Raw genomic sequence first — 25,426 nt, 5'->3', positions numbered from 1 at the left:
TTAGATCTTTAACTTTGAACTTGTGAATGTCATAATACACCTGGGCGTATTTCATCCTCCATATTCCATGGTAGTTCTCTGGATCAATGCTGTCAGCCTTACCTTTGTGGGATATTTAAGCATCTCTTCTGTCTACAATAAGGCTTGAACAGAATATTAATGAAAACAATATTACCTTATGTTTTCCCCTTTTGCCTCCATTTAAATAAAATACTAGTCAATAATATTCACATTCTTGGTACAAAAAGAATCTGCCAGTAAGCAGCTTTTGTCTGACTGTTTTCTTTTTATGCCCTCAACACAACAAACTGCACACTGAGAAAAGGGGGCAGGACACCCCTGATATATTTGTGTAACATATCATACATGTCTGCAATAAACCACTGCATTCATCAGCAGGCAACCTGTGAGAGTGGTGGTATAAGAGTGGTAGAGCTTACTATAGGGTTCTATTTCAGAGTAAAATTTATTTTGCCAAATTTCCCTAAATAACTTGCATTTGATTGAAGCTCTATACAGTATAGCCTATTTTCTTTTACAAGAAATTAAAAATCCCAAAAATCGAATTTTTAGTGGAAAGTTTCAAGAATTAAGGCTTGCTAGGCATAGGACTAGCCAGTAAAGTAGGTAGGTAGAATTCCCCCATCAAAATTTGCAAACACAATGCTTTTATGCCAACTTGTGCTTGTGTATATTGGCAATGTGTATGCTGGCACTTGTGTAAATTGCACACAACTGAAGTGCATGGAGGAGCATTAGTGTTAAGCAGTGCAGAAGCTAATATACCAATAAGATGTAATACTGTGCAGGCAGGATGGAAGAAGCAAGCGTTTTGTCTGGTTAACAGAGTTAACTTGGCAGATATGAAGGACAGAATGAAAGCATTGGCAGAGCAGGTCTGATAAAATGACCTAAAGAGAATCAGAATCTACTCTCCAGGCTAGAGATACATGAAGCAATACAGGGTCATAATGACTGGATACAAAAAATGATAGGGCTAGGAAGAGTAACTGGAGCGAAAAATACTGTAGAAACAAGTAGCAAGACATTGCTATAATACAATAGACTATATAGATATAGAAGTTACTAAACTACTAAACTAGAATCTGAAAAATTTACAACCGGCTTTGTAAAAACATTACGTATATGGTTTATTTAAAAGACTGGAATGTACATTTTTTTACTATTCATTACTATCTTACAGGGAAATATTCATACAATATATGTGCAGTTCAAAACTAAACTTTTACAGTCTGGGGTCAGTGGAGCAGGCCATTTTCTTGTATAGCAACCTCTAACTGTTAGTTTAACTCTCTAGGGCAGATTTACTAAAACTCTAATATTGTTAAACTCATTTTGACGAATATCTGGCATTTACTAAAAAATTTGAAATAAAAAAGCATGTGCAGGAAAAGTTCCAAATCTTTCAACTTGTCTCATGAAAACGCCAAATTTTTTGAATTGTTGCACAAAAAAACAATGTCAAAAATGCAAAATCCTAAAGTTTCAAAGCAAAAGAAAGATCCTCCAAGGATAGGGCTATCTGCCATTGACTTCTACATGATTTTGGCAAATTTTAGCTGGTGATTTGTCAGATTCAGATTTTTAGCCGTTTTGACACATGGTAAATCTCAAAAAAAGTCACAACTTTTTTTGCCATCTTTTAGTGCTAAAAAAATCTGAATTGGGGGGAAAAACTCATAAATTTGGGTCCTACTAGGCTAATATAACACAAAAAAAGTCTGAATGGTACAAAGAGTTCAAGTCCAACAGTCCTACATTAGAAAGTGTTTACGACTTTAAGGAGATGAAAACTGCAGTAAAGGTGGCCACACACGTGGCGATTTGCGATCTTTCGTGTGACCATCGGTCGCATGAAAGACCGTTAAATCCGCCGCTAACGTTCAGGGCTGAAACGGCAGATAAGGAGGTAGAAACAATAGGATTTCTACCTTCTTCTGCTGATTCAGCCCTGATGGCAGATTTTGCTCAGGCGCCTTGTATGGCGCCCAATCAAAATCTTTTAACCTGGCCGATCGGCGAGTCGTCCGATATCAGCAGCCTCCTGCGATATTGGTCGACTCGCTGACTTGCCATACACGTACACATATTATCGGTGCGTGTATGGCCAGCTTAAGTAAGCTTTATTATGAAGGTCTATGTAAATACAGCCATAAACATTTACAGAACAGCTGATCTGAGTCCTCAGTGTAAAGAAACACCAGATGTCTTTCCTTTCATTCTGTATACATAATGTTCTGTGTCAGACTTTCTTTTCTCATAGAAATCCTTCAAGGCATGGCAGGAGTCTGCTCAGTTTGTTCCTCTATCCTCTCTCCCCCTCCCCTCTCTGCTGCAATCTGAGTTAAGAGCTGTTCCCTTCCTGAATGCTGCTACCTGAAAGTGAAGTCATACCAAGCCCAAAATGGTTGCTGCTACCTTAAAAAAAACAGGACTGTTTACTCAGGTATGGTAAAGCATTTTGCAGAATAAATATAGTTTTCTAGCTTGCACTATTATGACTAATCTATTGGCAATAAAATGCCTGAGAAGCTTTTTTTAATTCTTTTGAGTAGCCGGAGTCTATCTCTGAGGCATATGCTGCTTTCAGATCTAAACCAAAATCTGGTATACACTGGAAACAACCTAGGTTCCATGTCTTACAGTCCTGACATCAATCCCTACTACTGTATTTGATATGTATATTTTATTTTGGTCTTGGTCAGGTAACAGTACTAAAGCATTATCATTTTATCTGTGATATCTATACAGAGTTTATGTCAACTACCCCACTACTTAATCCTAGCATACAAAAACATAAAAATTATAAATGATTTACATTAAATAGGGTCTGCCTACTTTGTACCAAACAAAATGTTTACAATCCTATGCAGTTTTTCAAAATATTAAGAAAGTTTTACAACGTCTATAGTGTATACTCATTCGCAAGAAACAGAAGTAATGTATGGTGCATTCTGTACAACAGCCAATATTACCATGGACAGTTCCCCATCTACTGGTGTTTAAAATCATTGCACTGGCATTGTTACTCCTGAAAATGACATACAATGGGCAATATAAAAATAAGATGTAATACGTCACCCTGTGTAATAGGGGAAGAAAAGGTAGGGTTTACATAATTCTAAGAGTTTTAGTAATTCTAAGCTATTTTCCAATACATATTAACTACATAATTCCAGTCAAAAGTGCAAGTAAAATGCTATCCTACAAAATTCTGTTTGTTTCTACCATATTATAAACATACAAAACAAGGCAAATAAATTAGACGCAGAAAGTAGCCCCAGCTAGTCCACTGAAAATCAGAATCAGACCCGTGGATTACCTAGCAAGTGTTTTTCTTGACTATAGCTGTGATCTTACTTATCAGAGAATAAGAATTTGTCTGTAAATTCATCCCTTAGTCCAAAACTAAAACTTGATGTGCCCCCAATAAATTTTTTGTTCAGGAACTCCATTTAGCATAAACCTTGGTGAAGATTCTAAATTTTGTTAAGTTTTACTATAGGTAAATTGTGCAATAGTCAGGACCCCTGACAGACCTTTCACAATTCTGCTACCCAAGCCTGTTACTTTGCGATCTCTGGTTTCCTTGTTTGGCGCCTATACCCTGCCTGGTTGCTTGCTCCTATTCTCCTCTTCCTACCTGGTACCTGTCTTCTGTGGATTCCCTGGTTTGACCTCCGGCCTCTTTTACTTAGTCATGCTTGCCTGGGTCCTGCCACCTTGGCCTGCCTTACTACGGACCTTGCCAGTCTCTGCCAGCCCTGACCATCTTGCCTGTTTACGATGTCTGCTTTATCTTTGCCTCATCACAGGCCTGTATTTGAACTCTAGTTTTGTTCTGCATTTTTATCTGTTTTGTTACTTCCTTTATTTTCTCATTAAATCTCTTTTTTTTCACCTCACTATGGCCATCACTCACTATCCAGCCATTAAAGGGAGTTCCCCGGGCTACTCAGCACATAGGCTCCAACCTGCTGGTCTTAAAATATAAACAGAGTTCAATGTAATAGTAGCATAATGGAGTGTTTCTGTTTTTATACAAACATGCTATGCTTTGTACAAAAATGCAATATGTAACTATTTAGTAAGAGTGCCCCTAAATGATACAGTTCTGCAATTCAATTACCGTATATACTCGAATATAAGCCGATCCGAATATAAGCCGAGATTCCTAATTTTACCTTAGAAAACTGGAAAAACGTATTGACTCGAGTATAAGCCTAGGGTGGGAAATGCAGCAGCTACTGCCAGGATTAAAGACGATCTAAGATAAAACATTTTTTTTAAGTGTGCAATAATCAGTTAAACATCTTAACAATGTTTTTATTTCATTTACTTGTCCCCAAAAACTTAAAATTGCATTAAAACACACCTTCAGGGAGCTCTTCTCTCTTCAAACTCTGCTGGCAACGGAACAGTGGACATGTATTTTCTGTGCTGTGATCTCACTTGCTGCACTTGATTGACAGCTGCAGAGCAGCCAGGAACAGATCCTGATAGCTGGCTACACTATGTGCATTCACTAACACAGTTTGTACTGCATATATCCCCTCCTTTTCACCATCATGTTTTCCTAAAAAAATTAGCAGCTTTTACCTGGCGGCCATTTTCCCTCTCATACATCTTCAATGACATTTACATCTGCAGATAGGATGTATGCTGCAGAATTCATGCAATGAAGAATGAGTACACAGGTAGAACTTACTTTGATAAAAAGTCCTGCTTGGATTGTGCCCTGTAACCCTTAAACTGAGCTCAGCGGTTAGGAGAAAAGTCATGTTTCTCCAGCAGAGTGCACAGGTAGAACAGAGTTTTTATGTTTGGTAACCTTGAGTTGAGAAGAACTGCTTAGTTTGGCCAAGTAGGTTACAGGAGGAGGAGAAGTCCTAAGTGATTAAGGGAATGCTGCAGCCTTACTATTAACTGTTAAACAACAGGAGTGGCAGGAATTTAAAGATTTCAAAGAGGCTGTTCACAGATTTTACATGTTCTTTAAAGTTTATTTTTTAAAGAAAATCACATTGTCATAAATTGCTTACTTTTGGGACCATTAATCAAAATGTTATGCCAATTTCTTTGTCAAATTTAGAGATGTAGCGAACTGTTCGCCGGCGAACTAATTCGCACGAAAATCGGGTGTTCGCTTTTAGCGATGTTCGCAATTTTGGGTTCGCCTTAGCTGGAGCCAAATTTTGACCTCTCACCCCAGAGCCAGCAGATACATGGCAGCCAATCAGGCAGCTCTCCCTCCTGGACCACCCCCGGACCACTCCCTTCCATATATAAACCGAAGCCCAGCAGCCATTTTACATTCTGCCTGTGTGTGCTTGATGAGTTAGCATAGGGAGAGAGCTGTGCAGGGGTTTGAGGGACAGTTTAGGTAGCTTTGCTGACTAGTAATCTACTTTCTACTGCTCTGTATGTAGCTGCTGGGGACAGCTGTCCTGCTGATCTCATCTGCTGTAACCCAATAGTCCTTGTAAAAGCAGTTTATTACACAAGTTTAGAAATGTAGTGGGATTTCTGCCCTTTACAGCACAAAACACAACGCTGTGTCAACAACGTATTTTTCAGAGAAATTTTTGCCCTTGACCCCCCTCCTGCATGCCACTGTCCAGGTCGTGGCACCCTTTAAACAACTTTAAAATCAGTTTTCTGGCCAGAAATGGCTTTTCTAGGTTTTAAAGTTTGCCTTCTCATTGAAGTCTATGGGGTTCGCAAAGTTCGCACAAGTTCGCACTTTTTGGCAGAAGTTCGCGAACGGGTTCGCGAACTTTTTTTGTGAGGTTCGCTAGTCAAATTATCATTGTTCCTAATCATTTTATGCAGTGTTCATTATCTATATACTTTTTCATGAATTAATTGTTCTTTTTCCAAAATGGTGGGCATCCCCCAGTGATTCTGCTAGGAGAAAACCGCACCAGAGCGGGGTAGCTGTGAGAAAGCAATCCTCTTCCTCCTTCTGTCTTCGCGCCACTTGCGCTTGCACTGTAGAGTGAAAAGCCAAAAGTCAGCATTTTTACTCTACTGCGGATGCGCCGGCCCTGGGATTTGGAAGAGTGAAGACAGACAGAATAGGGTCGCTGTCTTGCAGACAGTAAGGGAATACAATCACTGGGGGTGCCTAACATTTTGGCACCCCCTAGTGATTTTACCTTTCCTTCTCCTTTAAAGTTGCAGACATGCAAAAGTATTAAAATGTGATACATTGAGTTTATACATTTCTTAGTAATATCTGAGAAATGTCAGCAACTAATCTATCAAATTGTAAATTCTGTTCTGAGACAAACTTTTGTAAGGCTGAGGTCTGTGCTGCTGAATTATTTATCAAATTGAAACAGTTTGCAGAATCTGGTTTGTTTTTTATTCAAAAGCTAATTACAATAAAAAAAACAGGAAAAAACTAGATTAAAACCACAATTTTACATACCCTGATTTTAAGTTTTCCCACATTTTACATTGTTTATTTGTGGTCCCACCACATTATAATGCGTTTCAGTGGGTACTGGATTTTTTTTCCGATTTTAAATAAATATTTTGCGCCAATGTTGCCGAAAATTGTTGTTTGATCTCTGTGAATGTTATTATTAGTGAAATTAAGGGACTTAAACGACTAACCAGATGCATACTTTGCTGTGGTTCTGTCTGTAAACAGTCAATTCCAATTAATCTGCACCTCATACAGCCATGTACAGATAACTTATGGCTTTAGGTTGTAACTGTCAAAAAAGTCTCGCACATGCCACCCCCATAGTATAACAGTAATGGTGCACTGCTTACCCCTTGTCATTAACACAGTAAATTTTGTATTTCTAAGTAAAACTGACCTGATTCCTTTGTTTATATCCTGAGTACTCGAAGAATAGGTTGTTTTAACACATTTCCCGATTTTACGTATTTCTGTATTTTACATATTTTTACCTGGTTACCTGAAAAATGTAAAATGGGGGTTCTATAGTAATTTTAAAATGGAAAGAAGAGTACCTTTGCAATTGACATTCATTTTTCATTTATTATTTTCAATTTCACATGAATTAGCAATTTAGCAATTGTAGCATTGTCAACCTTCCTCTTTTGTGTTGATTCATTCTAGTGACTTTTTACATAATGGGGCTCATTTATGGTGTTAAACTGTACAAGTACATTTATCAATAGCATCCAATAGCCATTTGTTTTGAACAGCCTAAAAAATGCCAGCAGCAACTACATTTCTGCAATGTAAAACCTATGTATGTTAATGAGGCCCCAATGTGTACAAAGTAAGAAAGTCTTGAGGCCCTATTTACCAATCCCATATGTATAAATGCTGGAGCCCTAAGGGGCACAAAATTGTGTCACTGTGGCCCCGTTTACTTACTGTATTACTTATACCCTGGAATTGGTGGCACAAGATGCAATCTTGCTGAAATTGAATACAAGATGCACTAGTAGCTGTGGAGTTGACTAAAATAAGTATGAGTGGCCACGATTCTCAAAAAAATATTGAGACTGCTTGCATGTAAAAATTCCCACTACAGACTGAACATTCACACTTACTTAAGGATTATCACTGTAAAGGTGGGAGAGAACTTAAGGTCCCCATACACGGGCCGATTCTAGCTGCCGATATCGGTCCCTTAGAAATCGGCCAGATCTCGATCGGGCAGGTTAGAAAATCTAGTTGGATCGGGGACCGGATCGGCTTGTTGATGCGGTCCCCGGACCGACTTTGCCTATGCCCGTCATTATAATTACCCTGGATTCTCCCGATATCGCCCACACGTGTATGGGGACCTTTATTGTTGGTGGATCCTACAAAGCAGCAAAGGTTAGCTCTGCAACCTTCAAATTCAATCCAAATAACCTGGAGAGTACACATGTTCTTCAGTGCAACAGTGTAATTTATTGAGATATCACCGCACTACATGTTTCAGCTAACAGCCTTCCTCAGGTGCATAGCTCTGCAACCCAAATACATCAGTCCCTTAATATTATCATTGCACAAATACAAACAGAAAACTTTAAAAGGAAATCTGCAGTATATTAACGTATGCCAAAATAAAAATAAAATATTTTTTTTCCATATTACACTATTAGTTACTCTTTTTACTCCTATATCTAAATGTATTTAAAAACAAATTAAATTCACCAGTAACCTGGATTTGGGGATTCAAATATCAGGACACTGAACCATGATAGTAAATGAGAAATTTGTGAAAAAGCATAATATGCTTTATTTTATAATGTTTATATTCTTCAGTTATGTGGGTTTCTTCTTTGCTTTGGAAAACTTTAAACAATTACTACTGTACAATATACTGTAAATTCAATAAAAACTATGGTTGTAGTATTAGAAATTGTTTTTAAGTAAGATCTTTTAGACAGAAAGCTATCATAAATAGAACTGTACTTGATTCGTGCCTGTGGGTTATTGGAGTAAACCGATGCTATTCAGCACTGTTTTTATTTTAGGATATGATAATGTTTTGTTTATACTGGGGGATCATTATATAGCTTGTGTTTACTTTACTTTGATTAAAGAACAAGAGTTTTATCTTCTTTTATGGTACATTTTTATATGTTTTTCAAATTATTGATGTTATAAATCTTAGAATAGCAGTCAATAGCATGGAATGAGTGATATAAAAAGGAATGAATCTTCAGCATTATTTGTAACTTAAATACATAACATCATGGATTTTGCATGAAATGGCTCCCCTATGTTACTAGAAATTCTGCTCTTCTAGTGCAGATAGCGCATTAGCAATGCTGCCCTGTGGGCCCCCTGGTAAGTGCAGAGGGGTGAGGGGGGTAGCATAGCAAAAGCTGCCTCATATTGAGGGAGCCCCTTATCCCTCCCCCTAACTTGCCTGTCACCAGGTTGCTTTACAAGCCTGCTACAGCAAACCATTGTTAGCAGATTCAGACCCTTCTGAACTTGCTCCTTGTAACTCTCTTGCTGCCCTTAAGGTGGCCATACACGTAGCAATTCTTATCTTTCGTGCAACCATTGGTCGCACGAAAGATCGTTCCCACCCTCCACTGACGTTCAGGCTGAATCGTACAATAGAAACAATAGAAATTCTACTTCCACCTGCCAATTCAGCCATGAACGTAAATTTTGCTTGGGCACCATTGATTAACCTGCCGGATCGAGGAGTCGACCAGTATCCGCAGCCTTTTGCGATATGCAAAATGAGGTTTTGTACAATTTCATTGGTGCGTGTATGGCCAGCTTTAGAGAGAGAGCAAGTTTGGCTGATGTTATCCCCCCAGCTACAGGGAAAACTAAAGAATGGTAGAATAATATGGGAGCAGATCAGGGGGGGTTATAACTATCCCTGCAGACAATAGGAATCATTCAAAACTTTAGTTATCTATTAAGCCTGAATATAGGTCTTAGTAAGTTCCTGAGTGAGCCTAAATTGCTATTTTGATCCCTGTCTTCCTGAACTTCTTCTTCCTCCTTAGTCCTAACTTCAACTCCCGGTAAGGCTTAGCAGACCATGACACTGATATGATGCTAGGTTGATGCGTCAGGGGATAGAAGACAGAAACCAATTCCCCCAAATGGTACCTAGTTCTCTCATTCATGGATGGTCTGTACACATAATTTTATCCAAAGCTGAAGAACATGGATACTGGATCTGTTTTCTACTATTTGATTCTTTTTTATTTAAAGATATGACTGCTTTACTCTAGAGAGAAACTAGAGCATTCGGTCTCAGCTCTGCTTGCCATCATACATGTCCATGGGAATAACTGCCAGCTTTATATAACCAGTCCCAAAGATGTCTTAGCAATGTAACATTTCATAATATGACAAGTGCTAAAAGCTATTTTTTTGCAAAACGGATGAAAAAATTTGCAGAGGAAAAGTTCGCCACGCGTCAAAATAAAGTGTCACCCGCGTCAAAAGATTGACGCCCCGTTAAAAGAATTGTTGCAACAAATTTTTTTGGACGCGCAACATTTTTGCTGTTTTGCGAATCTTTTGAAAGACTGGCAAATTTTACAGTGAAGCAAGCGAAACGGGACAGATTCATGTTTCAGATTGCTAGTTAAGGTGATAGTGTCCATCAAAACATGTAATGCAAATGGTTTTCGCAAACATTTTGGTAATTCTTGGCTGGCCGGAGCAGGTCTACTGCATCATGGAACCACTCAATTCATGTTTATCATGTAGCTGTATGTGCATAATAAATGCCACAAATATGTTTTTAAAATGTAGCCAAATAACATTAATCATATGCAGCGCTGGTGGAATATAAACCTTGCAACTGTTTCTTAGTGCTCTGTGTATCATTACAGCACAAGGTTGTCATCATCTTGCAACATTATTGCATACTCTGTTTCTTCCAATTGCCCCTTTCCTCTTAAATTGAGTGATTAAAGGCAAGTTTGTTAACAAGGGCCCAATTCCAAATTATGTTTCCTTATCTGTTTCCTCTGGCATAGTCTTATAATGATAATTATACTCTTTGATAGGGTGAAGGGAGCCACTATTTTTTCTAAGCTCGATCTTAGAGGAGTGTACAACTTAATACGAATTAGGGAAGGGGACGAGTGGAAAACAGCCTTTAATACCCGCGATGGGCACTATGAATATTTAGTCATGCCCTTTGGCTTATGTAACGCCCCTGCGGTTTTCCAGGAATTAGTAAATGAAATTTTCCGTGATCTCTTAGGCCGATCCGTGGTAGTTTACCTGGACGATATCTGATTTATTCTGACAATTTGTTTGATCATCGTGCCCATGTCCAGGAAGTTTTATTAAGATTCAGGCAAAACCTGTATGCTAAAATTGAAAAGTGTATTTTTGAAGTCTCGTCGGTTCGTTTTCTGGGTATATTATTTCAAAAAGGGGCCTGGAAATGGATCCTGCCAAGGTTCAAGCTATTCTAGATTGGGTTCAACCTGTGTCCTTGCGAGCCATACAAAGGTTTTTGGGTTTTGCCAATTACTACAGGCAATTTATTAAAAATTATTCCTCTCTCATGGCTCCAATCACTGCCCTTACTAAGAGAGGTGCTGATCCGACTATGTGGTCTGAGGAGGCATTGCTTGCCTTCAAAAAGCTGAAAGAAGCTTTCATTTCTGCTCCTGTACTTCTGCATCCTGATACTACACTTCCTTTTTTGGTAGAGGTAGATGCTTCTGAGATTGGGGCTGGAGCAGTTCTGTCCCAGCGCCACCCAGTCACCAATAAGGTCCACCCCTGCGGTTACTTTTCTAAAAAATTCTCTCCTACAGAGATGAATTATGATATCGGTAATAGGGAGTTATTGGCCATAAAATTGGCATTTGAAGAATGGAGGCATCTTCTGGAAGGGGCTAAACATGTGGTTACAGTATTTACAGACCATAAGAATCTCCTATATATTGAGTCTGCGAAGCGTTTACATCCTAGACAGGCCAGATGGGCACTATTCTTTTCTCGCTTCAACTTCATTATAACTTATAGACCCGGGGACAAAAATGTCAAGGCGGATGCCCTCTCCAGGAGCTTTGACTCCAACCCACGAGAAGAGGGGCATCCTGTTCCCATTATCTCTAAAACTATGATTATAGCAGGCCTGAGTCCAGATTTACATTCTTCCTTGTCTAAAGCTCAGACTAATCCACCTCCTTCTTTACCTCTTGAAAATTATTTGTTCCTGAAAATCTTCGTGAGGCAGTTTTGTTGGAAACCCATGATTCTAGGGTAGCTGGGCACCCTGGTTGCAACAAAACCTGTTCCTTTCTATCTCGCACCCTCTGGTGGCCTACTTTAAGACAAGAAGTTGGTAATTATGTTGATTCATGTCCAGTTTGCCAACGCTCCAAACCCTCCAGATCCTTGCCTCAGGGCCTGCTACAATCACTTCCTATCCCTGAAAGACCATGGACTCACATCTCCATGGATTTTATTGTAGATTTATCCCCTTCCAATGGAAATACTGTCATATGGGTGGTAGTAGATCGGTTTAGTAAAATGTCTCATTTTATTCCCCTTCCCGCCCTCCCATCCGCCAAGTCCCTTGTGGAACGTTTATTGTCCAATATTTTTAGGCTTCATGGTTCCGCTAAATATAGTTTCTGATAGGGGGGTTCAATTTGTTTCCAGGTTTTGGCAGGCTTTCTGTTTTTTGATGGGTACAGATTTGTCCTTCTCCTCAGCTTACCATCCACAGACCAACGGGCAGACGGAAAGGACAAATCAGTCTCTGGAGCAGTACCTCAGATGTTATGTTTCCAGTAATCAATCCCTTTGGGCAGATTTCCTTCCGTGGGCTGAGTTCGCATTTAATAATTCCACTCACTCATCCACTGGGGAATCTCCGTTTTTTATTGTTTTTGGGCACCATCCCAGAGTTTTTTCTTTTTCTACTGTGTCTTCTGATGTGCCTGCTGTTAATTCCTTAGTCGGTCAGTTCTCCAACATTTGGCAAAAGGTTCAAGAGTCATTATCTACCGCAGAAGCTGTTCAAAAGAAAGCCTTTGATAAGCATCATAAAGCATCACCTGAATATCTGGTTGGTGATAGAGTTTGGCTTTCCTCTAAAAATATTAAAAGTTTCATCCACCAAATTTGGGCCCAAATGTATTGGTCCTTTTTCAGTTTCTGAAGTTATAAACCCCAACACGGTTCGATTAGAGCTTCCTCCCGAACTCAAAATCTCAAACTCTTTTCATGTTTCTTTGTTAAAGCCCGCTAGAGTAGTTCAGCAGAGGACTCCTCCTCCTCCCATTTCGGTGGAAGGTCAGCGGCAGAGTGTGCGCATGCGCATATCATACATTTAAACTCCCATAAGGAGCATCGGGGAGAGGCCCCCATTGCTCAGTATGGGAGCAAAATTCTAAAATTTTGTTGCGGCGGGGGCCTTTGTGGCCTCTCTGAGGACTTAGCCAGGAACGTATGGAGAGAAGAGATGAGGTGAGGTTAGCTGTTGCAGTTAAAAGAAAGGAATGGATTTTGGAAATACTGGGCAAGAAAAATTGACAGGTTTTGACAGTGGTGTTAATATGGTCAGGAAAGGAGAAAGAGGAGTCAAAGATCACCCCCAGACAAGGGGGCTGATTTACTAACCCACGAACGGGTCGAAATGAGTACGATTGCGTTTTTTTCGTAAAGATCGGTATTTTGCGATTTTTTTCGTATTTTTTGCGATTTTTTCGGCATCTTTACGAATTTTTCGTTACCAATACGATTTTTGCGTAAAAACGCGAGTTTTTCGTAGCCATTACGAAAGTTGCGTAAAATCTTGCGATTTTTCGTAGCGTTAAAACTTGCGCAGAAAGTTGCGCTTTTTTCGTAGCGTCGAAAACGCTACGAAAAAGGCGCAACTTTTCGCGTAAGTTTTAACGCTACGGAAAAATCGCAAGATTTTACGCAACTTTCGTAAAGGCTACGAAAAACTCGCGTTTTTACGCAAAAATCGTATTGGTAACGAAAAATTCGTAAAGACGCCGAAAAAATCGCAAAACATACGAAAAAGTCGCAAAATGTTCGTTTTCAAGTCGGAACTTTTCCAATTCGGGTCGGATTCGTGGGTTAGTAAATCAGCCCCAAGGTGTTGATTTGACTCAAGGGATGAAAATATAATTTTGCCTCTTTATAGGTCCCTGGTAAGGCCTCACCTTGAGTATGCAGTGCAGTTTTGGGCTCCAGTCCTAAAGAAGGATATTAATGAGCTGGAGAGAGTGCAGAGACGTGCAACTAAACTGGTAAAGGGGATGGAAAATTTAAACTATGAGGTTAGACTGTTAACATTGGAGTTGTTTTCCCTGAAAAAAAGGCACTTGTGAGGGGACATGATTACTCTGTACAAGTTCATAAGAGGGGATTTTAGGCAGATAAAGGATGTTCTTTTTTCCAATAAAAATAACCAACGCCCCAGAGGCCACCCCTTTAGATTGGAGGAATGGCACTTGAAGCAGTGTAAGTGGTTGTACACGGTGAGGGCAGTGAGGTTGTGGAATGCCTTTCCTAGTGATGTTGTAATGGCAGATTCTTTTACTGTCTTTAAATGTCTTAGGGGTTTGGATGAGTTCTTAAACAAGCATTGTATCCAAGGCTATTGTGATACTAAAATCTACAGTTAGTATTGTTGTTGGTATATATAGGTTATGTTTGTGATTATATAGATAGGTCAGTATAGGTTTGTGTGTGCTGGGTTGACTTGGAAGGGTTGAATGTGATGGACTCTGGTCCTTTTTCAACCCATTGTAACTATGTAACACAGTGTTTTTCAACCTTTTTTGGGCAAAGGCACACTTGTTTCATGAAAAAAATCACGAGGCACACCACCATTAGAAAATGTTAAAAAATTTAACTCTGTGCCCAGCTTAGTAGGATTAGTATAGAGAAGTAACTTTTGGCTTTGGCAACCTGAAGATCATTTAAAACTCTGCAGAGAGTGTAGGCTGTGAATTTATGTACATTCCCTGCACTGCTGGCTCTGACTCCAGACACAAAGAACCAGAATCTATCTGATTAACAAGAGTTAGACCCAGACAACACAATGGGATAGAAATTTAAAAAAAAAAAAACTACTATTAATTGTAACTACATTTCCAAATAACTTTAAGAAACATTAAAAATAAAGTATGTTTGGTTAGAGATCCCTTTAGTATTGTATCCACTTAACATTGTATCTCTTTGTGGTGGTTGAACGTTTTGGAATACTTCCATTCCTAGTACTTATTTTATGTAATCATTGATTATATAATAGTAAACTCATGTCTAGAGAAACTGCCTTTTCACTCCAGCAAGGATTCCTGCAGAGCTGCAGATGTTTCCATGAGGCAATCAAGGAAATCACACCAAAATCACAATGGGATTGAACTGTCCATGTTGTGTTTAGGGTTTCCATGCTTTTCTAAATACAAATGTTATTTATAGAAAACATGCAAAATATCACAAACAACTTTACAAAATATTTTCTGCCAGTGCAGTTGCAATTAACAAATACTATTCCCAGCAATTCCTTTAGCACAGATGGCAGTTGCAGCAACATAAAACCCATCACACGTGCAAGCAGAAGTGGGAAATGATCCAAAGTCTCTTTACACTGTTGTTTTCTGGGATAATGGAAAGGCTTATAAGAAGGCTGATTTTTTTAAATAGTATGTAAAATCTTTATTGCCTCACCGTGTTAAAAATGCAGACAGACAAACCTAGGCTCTATATATATATCCCTTTGCTTATATGCTAAAAATTTTGATAAGCTCATCATATACCCTAAATGGGACCTCTATACAAAACTGTTTTTTTATATAATGCAACTTTCCATTATACATTAACTCATTTTTTTCAATAGTTTTATAATTATTTGTAAGTGCAAGTGGCAGACTGTTTACATTTTATGCACTGTTGGTTCTGACTCCTGAAACCATATAGCAGATGCCAGCTGTTTGATTGCCATAAAGGAGTCTTTCAATAATAATTAGATTTAAATATAACCTTAAACCGCTGGAAATATTTAATTAATTTATACTGGAACTTTTTGGTAGGAGTTCCTTTATACTCTATAGGTCACAAACTAAAAGCATACCTCCCGACCGTCCTGCTTTTAGTGGGACAGTCCCAATATTTATGGCACTGCCCGCTGTACTGGATTCATTGTTAGATGTCCCGCTTCTCATCATTGCCATTTAATTGATTGCTGTGCCTGCTCTGCTCCGAATAAAGCCCGCCCCCTTAACTCTTGAATCTCCCCTGCTACCTCAAGCTCACAGGTTTACCTTGATGTTTAATTGTCCTGGGAGGAGCATTTGTGACAGGCAAGGGTCAACTATCGGCATTGGCGGGCATTCCTCTCCTTGCTCCTGCTCACTGGGTCAGGGGCTCAGGGGGGGCTCTGTCTTTTATCAGGCAGAAGAGGCTGCTGTTTTTATTTGTGTGCTGGGCAGTTACACCTTTCCACCCCTAACATATATCTCTTACTCCTGGAAATCTCTGGCAGAGCACAGCATGCAGGGGAATAGGAGACAGAGGTATCGCTGATCCGTTCACAAAATATAGCAGACATTTAAAAAGGGCCCTTATAAGTTTGGGAACCTTAGGCTGGCCTTGTTAATATGGCTAGAAATTCTAGTGGTACATTAATATTGTTTTGCTTTCAACTGATTAAGAATGGAAGGAAATAACATAGATTTATGTACCACTGGAATTGGCCCTGTTTATAACTTTGGAAAATGCATAATGTTGGCATGTCTGAAGTTGATATGCCCTTTATCAGTTTCATTTAGTAATTTTACTGGGATGTCTGGGGTTAATATGCCCTTTATCAATTTAATGTAGTCATGCTGGCACCTTTGAAGTTAATGTGTCCTTTATTCTTTTTATTTAGTGATTATACTGGAACATCTGGGGCATGTAAAGTGGGTGTGGCATGTGGGGGCGTGGCCAAAACAATTTCACCACACTACCCACGTCACATATTTTTGTCCCTCTTTCTCTAATGAAATGTTGGGAGGTATGTAAAAGCTTTCTTTAAAGTGGATTATCTCTGTAAAGCCAACCTCACTTTAAAGACAAGCTTACAAACCTGGTGAGTTTAATCTGGACCCCGTGCTCAAAACAATAATCACTTAATATATATATAGAAGAGAAGTGGCAGTCTATATTTGAGTGGCAAACAGCTGAAGAGAGTGATTCAGAGGTTATTGTAGTAGTGAAGAGGGAGATGCGGAAGCAGATATACTGTAGCTGGTGGTTATTGTTTAACCATTATTCATTGGCCTGGAGATGGAGAAGAACCCTGCACAATTTTTGCTGACCCTAATTTTAGAGCAAAATGTTATAGTTATACCTTTGTAAGCAGAAGATTTATAGTGAACCATCTACTTTGCCCAAAACAGCTTTTCTCCTTTAAGACAAAGGGATGACCTTCTCCTGATTTTCTGGAATGCTTTCTAACATATCTGTAAAGAAAAAAAAAACCTGCACACTATACAAGCATGTCTTCTTCGGAGACACCAATCCTAAATCTGTCACCTGCCCTATAACATTATTTTTATCAAACTCACCTTTGCCCATCATTCCTATGGTATGGCACTAGTCTTCTTTCTTGCAGTTTTTCAATCTTAAACCATTCTTTTGCCATAGCCAACATTATAGACTCAATGTGCATATGCTGTAATGCATGTTAAACTCACACATGTGCCAAGAAGATTCAAAGCAGCATCTCAAACCTATGACCAGATTCAGGTCACTTAATTTTCAGGACTATCTAACTGAAATCCAACCAAGGTGGTTTTATGCACCCCCAGCGTTCCTATTGGCTCCACAGATGTATTTGTATAATGCCATAATTTAATGTAAATCTTATATATTACATTTTGTCCAACTACATAAAAGAAATCATACAGCACTGGTCTAGACCATATTCCCACCACCCTTTGTATTATGTCTTCCCTTTCTTTGGCACATGTTGAGTCACCAAAGTATGCCAAGGTTGTATTTGTAATTTAAAAGTCAGCAGCTGTTTGAATGTTTCATTTGTAAAATTAAAATATTCAAAAAGCTTTCAACTTACACCAAGGTTGCAGGCACTAGACAACCTTGACTTGTGTTGGAACGATTCGTCCCAGCATTCTGTGTTACCACATGAATCCACAGAACAACACAGCCAAAAATAATATTACAGATGCTGAAGGAGATGCAGCAACTCGTGGAAACAGTTTGTGCAGTTCTGAATATTTACAGTCACGAAGCGTAATATATTAGTTTTGTATGAAATCATACTAAAGGTCGTTGCCATGTACACTAGCCTCTCTTGTGGCTAAATTGCTCAACATCATTACAAATGGCAAACAAGAGTAAGCCACTGCTTTTCATAACATGTAAAGTCTTCTGTTTCAAATCCACTTTCTTGTACAAAAACATACACTTCCTGAAAGAAGATTAATGCTGTTTAAACAAAATAAACACTCTCAGGGAACTTCTCATTAGAAAAATATTAGAGAGATATAAATATTTCTATCAGTCCTCAAATGATAGAACACAGAAGCACAACAGGAATTTCGGCATCCTAACTGTTATTTTTCCGAGCCTATAAAAATGAAGATGAAATTCAATATTTTCAAACATTTTGAATGGTGGAATATACACTTTTGATTTTATGTTTTCCATTCCTGGGGCAGAAGCTTGATGCTGGAAACCCAGATCTGTCTTTTGTTTTTATTCTTATATGTGGTAAGAGAAAGCATTTAGTAAATGGTTTCCTGTTCTAAGGATGGACATTTCTTGTACAGAGATCTCTTGTTGCAGCTTACCAAAATTATTGATGTTGGCAGAGGAACTAGAAGCTGAACTCCTACCAGCAGAACGTTTCACATGCCTGTGTATTCGTAATTAGGAAAACGAATGCAGTTGTGTCAGTGGCAACAGAGTTAGGATTTATTAAGCAGGGATAGCCAGCTAATATAATGTCAATTACTGAAATCAATTATTGGACAGTAGCAGTGCTGTGAGTAAATGGTTCTTAGCACATACTGAAAGCCTTGAAAAATAACTCCATTATAATTCTATATATAATGCTAACACTATTATAAATATTCTGGGATATCACTAAGGACCCACCATGTAAATATTTAACAAGGCCATCCACTCCTGCAGTGCTGTTTAAAGGGGAACTCAACCCAAAAACCACTTAAGCTCTTTTTGAAAAGCAAACATACTTTAATGCAACTTTGCAATATACATAAATTAATAATATGGAATTACCTAAGCCCAGCCCCTGTTCTCCTGCTGATCTGGCTGACTACTTTGAGCCTCAAAAAAAATGTAAAAGTAGTTGACCGGCCTGAGCCTGTCTTCAGCCTGCATCCTCCAAATCCCACAATTCCTTGCACACGTGATGCCATTAAGCCCACCACAGTGCAATGCATTATGGGTTATGTAGTTCCTGCATGCTGTTTTTAATCCTGAGAGGATTTCAAATGATGCAGAAAGAAAAGAAATGTTTTGCAGCTGGATTTCAGCATATAAAAAATAATACAATTTATTCATACTTTTTGAAGGAACAGATTACAGTGATAGGTATATTAGGGATTTCTGAGTTGTGTGGGGCTCTTTAATAAATTTCATGCTCAGGCCAGATGGTATGGAACTGAGGCCAACATACAACTACCCTCATGGTACCGCAATCTGACGGAAGTAAATTTGTTTTAAATGGATAAAATCAACCCTGAAACTTGACTTGGACTGCCCTGTTGTTATTTTATAAATAAAGATCTGTATCTGCATGTAACCCGAAACTGACACATATTTTCTAAAAATTCTCAAAAACAAGGCTACAGAATAGACTACATTGCTCTGTGTCACCCTGTATCAGTGGTTTTAACAAATTGACACATTTATCAAAATAGCTGTGTCAATTCAAATATGTGAAACTGCTTTGAAGAGTAGAACACCATTCTGTTCAATGGGGTGGCAGTGCTTGGGACTGCTTACCAGTAGCACTAAGCACTAGCATTCATGTGAATTCTTATTTTTTATCCAAACAAACTCTTACATTTACAATAGTTGGTAAATTTTACTGATTATTAATAAATCAGCCACACAAAGTTTGACATTTGCCAGTCTTGTGTTAATAAAAGGTGTAGGGGGTGGTACAAAACATGCATGTATTGGAAAGCCTGCATGAATACGGTAGATATGCACAGCACCATGGTGTCTGTTTACATTCTGCCTATGTATAGTCAAAGAATAGTATAATTAGAAAACATGTATTCAATGAATGTATTCTCAAACAGTAGCCTTACATTTCAAGGGCTATATGGGGCATACAATGCATAAGCTACCCCCAGGGTCTTTTTCCTCTACAGTCACTGAGCCACTGGTGGTCACATCCTGCCTAAATGATAATATACCACAATAAACTCCTATCCAAAAAGTTAGCACATGTGTGGGAAATGTAAACAAACACTAAATTTGGTGGGTGATTGAGGTATGTAAAAGGCATAATACACACATATCAGCTCAAATATCTACAGAAAACTGGAATGTGTGACATTAGAGAAAGTATTTTGTGTGAGTGACAGTGACAACATAGATTTGTGGACAGTGTAGATATAAAGAGGAAGAGGGATAGATAGATAGATAGATAGATACCTGTAGATAGATAGCCCGTGGCACATTTGCCACAAACCTTCCCCTTAGTTTGTCACCTTTCAACTTCACCAGTGGCATATAGCATGAAAGCAGTATTATATGGCACCCAAGTTGAAATGCACTAACTGACCATAATTAATCCAAAAAGTAGGAAAAAAAGCTTCAGCAGATTTACTGCAAACCATTTATTGTGGGTAGTGGTAATCAAAGACCATAATTAGCTTGTGTTTCATTTGTAGCATGTTTTATTTATTTTCTAAAATATTTCTGGGAAAAACATATTACAGATAACTAAAATCTTTTTAATTTATATGTACTTAAGAAACAGGCCACACGCAGTGAGCATAAGCATTGGCGTAAGAACCTGCCTTATCATTAATGCACCACAGTAACATTAAAAATATGATTTTTGGTTCAAAATAATCTCCCAGAGTGAATTAAAAATACTTTGGGGGTCATTTATAAAATTCCTGCACCGCAGAAATATTCACACAGTGAACCTATTTGCCCTGCCCGTGTTTATATTTATAAAGCTGGACAAAACTGGTGCATTTAATGTGCAAGCAGTGCGAATGTCAAAGTTTTTTAAATATGGCATATCCACAAATTGCGAATATTTAGGAGTGTCCGAGTTACGCCACAACTTTGGTGGCAGGAAATATATTTGCTCAACTGATTTTGCAAATTGCGAATTTATATTCGCAAAGAGTAAATTGGCTCTATATTCATGCATAATGAATGCTCACAGAGTGCTTGTTCATGCAAATCAGGATCTCATTTGCGAATTTTTGTGTGCAATTCACATTTCACTGCTATTCACAAAAAAAAAGGAAAGATGGGCACAGCAGTGCAAAATTTAAAGTGGACCTGTCACCCAGACATAAAAAGCTATATAATAAAAGTCCTTTTCAAATTAAACATGAAACCCAAATTCATTTTTATATTAACACATCCAAACCCATTATAAAGGCATTTAAAAAATCCCAGCTGTCAATCATATATTGCTTGCCTTAGGCATAGAGGCGGGGCAGACAATAACTTTAGCTTTCCATTCAGCACTTCCTAGATGTCACTGCACATCTCACTTTCCCCTCCCTCCTCATCACCTAATTGTGTAGCCAGTGCATGGGCATGGGCATCTGGTCCCCCATTCTGGCACATATGCAAGATTTTGGCATGATACAAAGCTTGCCTTCATAACAGTGTCCACAAAATGGTGCCTGCCTGCTTGCTTTGATTGATTAATTCCAAGACGGAAGGAAACAAGATTTATATTATTTATATAGCGTAAGTAAAGTTTATTTTGCTTAACTAACAATATAGAAAATAATTTGGAGTTATGTCTTAGGATGACAGGTCCCCTTTAAGAAAACATGTGCAAACAACCTTTGCTGTCCATGGAAGAATTAACTACTACTGGTGAACTACTGCTGGAAAGGAGTATAAACTAAATATAAATGTTTCAACTTGTTCTAATTCATACAGCAGCAGTAATTCTGATTTCTTTTGCTACCTGATATCTGGAGCCTCCCTCTAGTTCTGAGCACATAAAAATATCAACTAGCAGAAAACCGCAGGGGGGGTGCCACATATTTGGTGAACTGTTCTGTCTGTAATTAAGTTCAATCCGAACACCAGGTTAAGGTCATGTAAAGGCTGATATTAAAGAGATTATTATTTGCTTGAATGGACAGCCTAGTAGATACAGCAAAGCAAATGAAATAGCCACAGTTATACGTTTGCAACACACAAGTCCCTGTTTTCTTGGCAGGCACTGCAGAATAGCAATTGTCCATTCACAGCACATAGCACATCCTCTGCATTTTCCCTTCTAATATATGTGCAGCCCTTAACTCCTTTGCTACGTGTGCTATTTGCAGCAGCGCCATACATATAATCCACTACTAAAGGGGAAGAAATTCTAAACCAAAGCATGTACTAAGATGTAATCACACAAATGTATCTAAACACAATGGCATAACTGAAGTCTGCTCCTTGTGTGTGCACACAGACCAAAGCACTGCCTGAAGCAGGCTGAGGCTAGCAGTTTGCCAGTCTCTAGGCCAATGTTTATATGCAGGCCATGTATGGCCCACCAATGAACAAGCCTGAGTGATATCTGGCCTAAAATCATCCAGATTTCAAACAAGCAGGTTTGAAAATCTGTGGGACAAGGAGCACATCAGCATGTTCATGCGGTCCTCATCCAATTGATGATCTGGCTGTTAGCACTATGGCCAGAAGACATGTAATGTGTGGTCGTAACTGAAGTGGAGGGAGCACAGATTGCTACCCCTACTTTGTCTCAACTATTCTGGTCTACCAGAAGAAGCTGCCCCTGTTTTGTTTTGGTCTACATTGTCTGAATGTGATAATATGGGGTAATGTAATTACTGGTTACCTGTTTAGAAGCAAACATCTGATTGTTTGCTATGGGTTACTGCTCCTGGGCAAACTTAGTACTCTTTATTACCAACAAACTCAGCTCTATAAAGGCTAACTATACTGAGGTTACAGAGGACCACAGTGCAGAAGCAATTTCCATAAAACTACATTTTGTGAGAATGCACAGAATGCACACAAGTCCAGGAAGCTGTAAAATACTTCCTAATTTTGTAATGCTTTATATTTCCATACTTCTATGCATTGAATTAAATTAAACTGCATTATAAATAACCCCAAACATATTGACTGTTCAGTGTCAAACCAGGAATACCACTTAAGCACCAGATATTTTTGCCTGCTTCTTTTACAATTTCTTACAATACACATCATGGCTTTAGCATCTCTGAGAGCACCCCCTATTTTTTAATGAATAGCTGCTTCTTAAAAGATTGAAAGAAATGCTGCAGTAACCAATGGTATGATTCATACAATATTTGCTATGTGGGAACAGACAAAACATTTTAGCCAGCAGCTGTTTCATCACGCAAATGGATTTAAAAGGAAGATAATCGCCCTTATTGCTGTGAAATGATGCCTCCTGAAATAGTCCCATAATATACACGGCTCGGCAGAAAACAGTTGTTACCTGTTGTGCTTCACATTAATGTATTCCCTTGTATGCTCTAAGGATGCAGCAGGCTCCCAGAAAGCACTGCAAGAGAACGATTGCTGTGGATTTCTCTGTTTTAGGCCACAAAGGCTTCATTATTTTTTCCCCTTGGTTTGATTTGAAAAGCTGTAGTTTCTTTAGCAGGCTGGCCACAGTTATTCAATAGTATTTACAAGGAAGGGGGAAAGAAAGCGCTTTATTTCAGACCTCTAAACCAAGGCCAAGCCAAGCATCCTAAAAATGTAGCAATACAGTGGTGAGATGAAATGAGAAGGTTGAGGGGAGGAGGGTTCTTTTTTTCTCTTTTCTTAGGCATATGTTTAGAAAGTACACAATAGCAACAGAAAATGCAAATCTTCTGTTTATAAATACAAAAATGCCCAACCATACAACCAACTATAGTAGACCTACAATTCCCAGTATCCCCCTAGAGCACATGATGCTTTGTGATGCAATTTGCCAACCAGGGGGACAGCTTGCAACTTTTGTCCTGGGGTCAAACAGTGTCACTTGCCCAATTTATTAACTCAATTTTTTAAATGCACACAGTATATTAGTAACATGTAATATGCAATACAGATTGACAGTCCTGTCTGGATCACACTCTAATCAGTCAGTGAATTTTGGTGTCAACAACTGCTGGAAGACAGCAGGTTAGTTTTTAAAGTAGAAAATGATTGGGGCATTAATTGATGGTTTGTGTTTGGTGAGCATCAAATAACCATACCACAAAAGTGTCAGCGTTTCTTCTCCTGTCAGGATCAGTGCATTTGTGCTGTCAAATTCAGATGTGACTATTAAAGGTATTATACAAAACAAAGGGCTCTTAAAATGCTGTATATAAGACAGGATTGTTGCAATTGCAATAATAAACATCACTATTCCCACAGGCCTCCAGAAACCCCAGAATCTGAGAGTGGTAGTTAGACCGGAAAGAGGCAGGTTGGAGATCCCTGCATTAAAGATCTAGCCACAGAAATGAGCTGGCCAAGGTACATCAGGACATAAAGGAATTCTAGTGCAAGGCATCAGCCTATCATGTCACACACACCATACCAGCAGCTTATTGCTTAACATGCACAGCATGTAGGACCAGCACAAACTGAATATAGGTGAATGTCAAACACTGCACCGGCTATAATTGCTCCATTTGGAAACAAAGTATACAAAAAAAGACAAATAAGAATAAAAACATCCAAAGATAACATCACAAATACCCAGCACTACACAAACATAGTTAGCTATCATTTGCACATTGAATGTATTATTATCTGTTTAAGGAAAAATAATTTACAACTATATGTGTATATATATATATATATATATATATATATATATATACACACACATACACACACAGTTATGTATACATGTTTTTAGATATACATTTATATTTAATGTTAAGTTAATGTTATTATATACATGTATATTTAATAACAGCCTGCACAGCGCCTTCCACTGGGAATTCTTCTGTCTATACATAAGCTCAGACAGGAATGGAAGTAAAATAACTGCTACATACCTCAACCATTAAACAAGACATTTAACCATAGTGGCAGCTCTGTGACCTCCGACTGAAGCCTGGGGATGTCTGATCGCTGCTGTTTGCTGTACATGAAGCCCTGTGCTGCACAGTCCGGCAACAGCATCCAAGGGTGTCAATGAGATTCAATGGTAAGCAGCACAAGAAGAGGAAAGTGATCATTAAAAAACAGAAGTGATAAACCTACCAGCAGATAGAAGAGGGTTCAGAGTCAAACCATGGAGGGGTTAAAAAAAACTTTTGTTTTTTTCTTAGTGTGTGCTGGTTGTATGTAGTGATGGAGTTTTAGTTTGGAGTCTGCTGCAGTGTGGCTGAGTGTGTCCGTACTGCACACAGAAGCAGCTATTCGTGAAGCCTGTGTGTGGCTGGGGAGGTGCTGCATCCAGTTGCCAGTGGCAGGCAACAGCAAACCAATGGGTGAGAGCTGTGTCAGCTCACAGGAGTGTGCAGCCCTCTCGCTTCTGTATGGCTCTGTGACGTCAAAGGCTTCTCCTTGTGCATGCACAACTCATTTCACAGCCGAGCTATGAGAGGAATGTGCCACTGATTTCTCTCCATACACATTCATAAGCTGAAAGCACTGGGGAAGGGGGTGCTTTTTTATCATCTGAGGAGACATAGGCTTTAGTATCCAGTATGAACTAAAAGATATGTTTACATGGTAGGATGCCTCTCTTGGGGAGATTAAGGAATCACCCAAGTCTTCATTAATCACCTCATATGG

General features: G+C 38.8%; 1 protein-coding gene across 2 annotated transcripts in view; it reads right to left on the bottom strand.

Annotated features, from left to right (window-relative positions):
* Nucleotides 1-25,089, bottom strand: part of pde7b (phosphodiesterase 7B) — a 145,845-nt gene extending 120,756 nt beyond the window's left edge. The window contains exon 1 of one of the 2 annotated variants that reach the window (XM_031901412.1): nucleotides 24,890-25,089. Coding sequence is in view for 1 of the 2 variants with exons in the window: in NM_001097313.2 (NP_001090782.2) it covers nucleotides 24,682-24,702 (21 nt within the window). In the remaining variant the exon portion in view is untranslated. Of the gene's footprint in view, nucleotides 1-24,681 lie in introns of both variants that reach the window. The other variant, NM_001097313.2, reaches the window with a different exon arrangement.
* Between the last annotated feature and the right edge of the window lie 337 nt (nucleotides 25,090-25,426).

The sequence above is a fragment of the Xenopus tropicalis genome, chromosome 5, assembly GCF_000004195.4.
Source record: "Xenopus tropicalis strain Nigerian chromosome 5, UCB_Xtro_10.0, whole genome shotgun sequence".
NCBI classification, from domain to species: domain Eukaryota; kingdom Metazoa; phylum Chordata; class Amphibia; order Anura; family Pipidae; genus Xenopus; species Xenopus tropicalis.
Note: the sequence above shows the minus strand (reverse complement) of the source record. Positions and strands in the feature narration are given on the sequence as shown.